The sequence below is a fragment of the Hipposideros armiger genome, unplaced genomic scaffold, assembly GCF_001890085.2.
Source record: "Hipposideros armiger isolate ML-2016 unplaced genomic scaffold, ASM189008v1 scaffold_146, whole genome shotgun sequence".
Lineage (NCBI taxonomy): Eukaryota > Metazoa > Chordata > Mammalia > Chiroptera > Hipposideridae > Hipposideros > Hipposideros armiger.
The window spans coordinates 1,006,428-1,009,117 of NW_017731496.1; the positions used below are offsets into that span (position 1 = coordinate 1,006,428).

General features: G+C 32.8%; 1 protein-coding gene across 1 annotated transcript in view; it reads right to left on the reverse strand.

The window, feature by feature from the left end:
- Positions 1–2,690, reverse strand: part of CPLANE1 (ciliogenesis and planar polarity effector complex subunit 1) — a 118,397-nt gene that overhangs the window by 100,277 nt on the left and 15,430 nt on the right. Inside the window, exons 8-10 of the mRNA XM_019650733.1 lie at positions 1,969–2,125; positions 1,424–1,527; positions 871–979 (exon numbers count right to left, since the gene is read on the reverse strand). Coding sequence (XP_019506278.1) covers positions 871–979; positions 1,424–1,527; positions 1,969–2,125 — 370 coding nt within the window. The remainder of the gene's footprint in view (positions 1–870; positions 980–1,423; positions 1,528–1,968; positions 2,126–2,690) is intronic.

Genomic DNA, 2,690 nt, shown 5'->3' on the forward strand with positions numbered 1-2,690 from the left:
CTCAGCGTGGTGGGATTTTAAAGGTGTCGTGTTTTTTGAGCTCCTACCAAGGAATCAAACAATCAATTTGAATGTGTACTGTCAGCAATTGGACAGTTTGAACAAATCCATCATTCAGAAACATCCAGAGCTTGTTAATTGTAAAGAGACCACACACAAGTTTGATCATCCGTCAAAAATTATTGGATCTTGGATGGGATGTGTTGCCTCACCCACCATATTCGCCTGACCTTGTGCAGTCAGACTTCCATTAGTTTCGCTCTCTTCAAAACTCCTTGTGTGGTATAAGATTCCATTCAGATGAGGCTGTAAATCAGCACCTTGGTTCAGTTTTACGCAAATAAAGACAGGTCCTATGAACGAGGAATTATGAAGCTCACTGAAAGATGGCAAAAGGTTATCGAACAAAACAGGCAACATATCATTGATTGATTTTTGTTCTTTATATAAATAAATGACCTTTGAAAAACATAGACAAAATACGTCATGACTTTTCCAACAACCCAATAAAATGTTTTTTAGTTAATGAATGTATTATTTCCTGGGAATTAAATGGCTTATTTAATATCATCAATTCTAGCTTTTTACATTACAAAACTAGTTATACTTTAAAACCAGGGATAAGTAAAACTAGGGAAAGAGAAAGGAAACTCTAAGTTCAAACCATTTTTAATAAACATATTTTAAAATATGACCAAGATGTATAAAAATATCTTTTCCACAAAAATGTCACAATTAATGTGACAGTCAATGACTAGAGATCTACAGCTATGCCATTCCACACTGTGCTCAATAGAATCAGAGATGGTTTCTGTTCTGAAGGATCTGAGATCTCAACTTCTGGAACATCCTGTCAGATTAGAAATTTACCTCATTTTTTATAAAGGCAGCATGCACTATAGCTTCTTTATCTTCAGGGGATGGCAAATGAACGGCTTCCTCAGGCATGATCTGGGACCACTGGCCCATCAGTGAAGGGCTTTTAGAAGATAAGATAGTCTTGAATTCCAAACATTCCCAAAGAAATATACATCCAGAAGGAGTTATAAGTAGAACTCTTTTCCCATTTCCAGATACATACAAATACAGTCTCAAAGAGCTTGCTAAAAAAAAAAAAAGAAGTAATTAAACCTCTGAAGTTTGAATTCTCCCCAGAAAAGTACGTAATTTATCTATTCTGACAATAAGAAGCATAAATAATGTTACCATTCAGGATGTAAAACTATGCTAATAATAAATTAAAAGCACAAATAATATTAATATTTATCANAATTTTTAGAATCTATCAAGCACAAGTGCTGAAAGTAACTTGCATTATCTATCTAAATACCTATTTAGACATTATTGAATTATCAGAGACTTAAACTTATCAGACTGTTGGAAAAGAAAATAAAAATATTTAGAAACACAAAAGAGTTCTTACCTGATAAGTGTAGCTGGAACCACAGGATTTTTATTGCTACATCCTTTAAGGCTACCACAGAGAGTAACAAAATTCAGTGTGTTTATAAATAATACCTGAGTTGCCTAGATTAAAAAAAAAAAAAAGAGACAACAAAATCATTATTAAAATTATTTTACTTTAATCATTACTTATAAATCTAGAGACTAGAGATCTATTATTATATCAATAAACGAGGGGTCTTTCCCAATGGGCAAAACAATATTGACCACTCTAACTCTTCTCATTTTTATACTACATTTTAAGAACATCAGTTACCACATTGTCCTTCTTTCTTCCTTTTCCCTTATCCTCTTTTTCACTTCCAAAGGCCAAGTTTTGAAAACTATGGTAGCTAATTTAAATAACTTTACCAACCAACAATGTTAAGATGGATCAGAAAACACCAATTCAAAGAACATAAAATAATATTAAGAAAAAAACTATCTTCGGGGGGGAAAAAAATCTCAAAACGACCAAATTCTCGCTTTTATAGGTTACTTCCAAGCCAGAATACATTCACTGACCTTTGGGTCTTTCTGATTAAGAGTTGCTGCCAGGGTAAGGCCATCTCTTGAAAAGGCAGAGATTAGAGCTCCTCTTGACTTCACTGGCTCACACTTGGGAATTAGACGACACAGAAGGCAATCTTGCTGTGCCCAGTGAACACGGTATGGCAATGATCTAAGAAAATAATGAAATAATTGAAAACAGGAAGTACAGTGAGTTTTAAATTAATTAGTTCATTACAAAAAAATTAAAGGGTCCAACTAAATTCCTACATATGCACATATATTAGAGGACCTCTTAGCAACCATTCAGAAGTTTCATCCAGGTAACAAAAGAGCAGTCACCAATGAAACAAGCTCAGTATCAGAGTTTTGATAGTAATAGCATGATCCACAGTCAACCCCAAATACATCTGCTTCCACTAATGATTTAAATAGACATATTTCTAAATTATTGCTTACATTTTTAAAGGGATTAAATAGGTAGCGAAGGAGGTGTTTTTTTTTAGGAATTGTGGCAATGTTGTATACTTAATATGAGTATGGTTACACACACATATTTATTCAAGCCCAGTTGTACACTTAAGGTTTGTTCATTTTACTTTATATAAATTACACCTTAATAAGGTATTATAGCATAAAAAATAAAGAAAATAAAAAGAACTCCCCAAAAATCACACTATTTTAGTAAATCTTATTTAGGGATTACATGATTTTAATGCATTCTTTCTATTTTATTG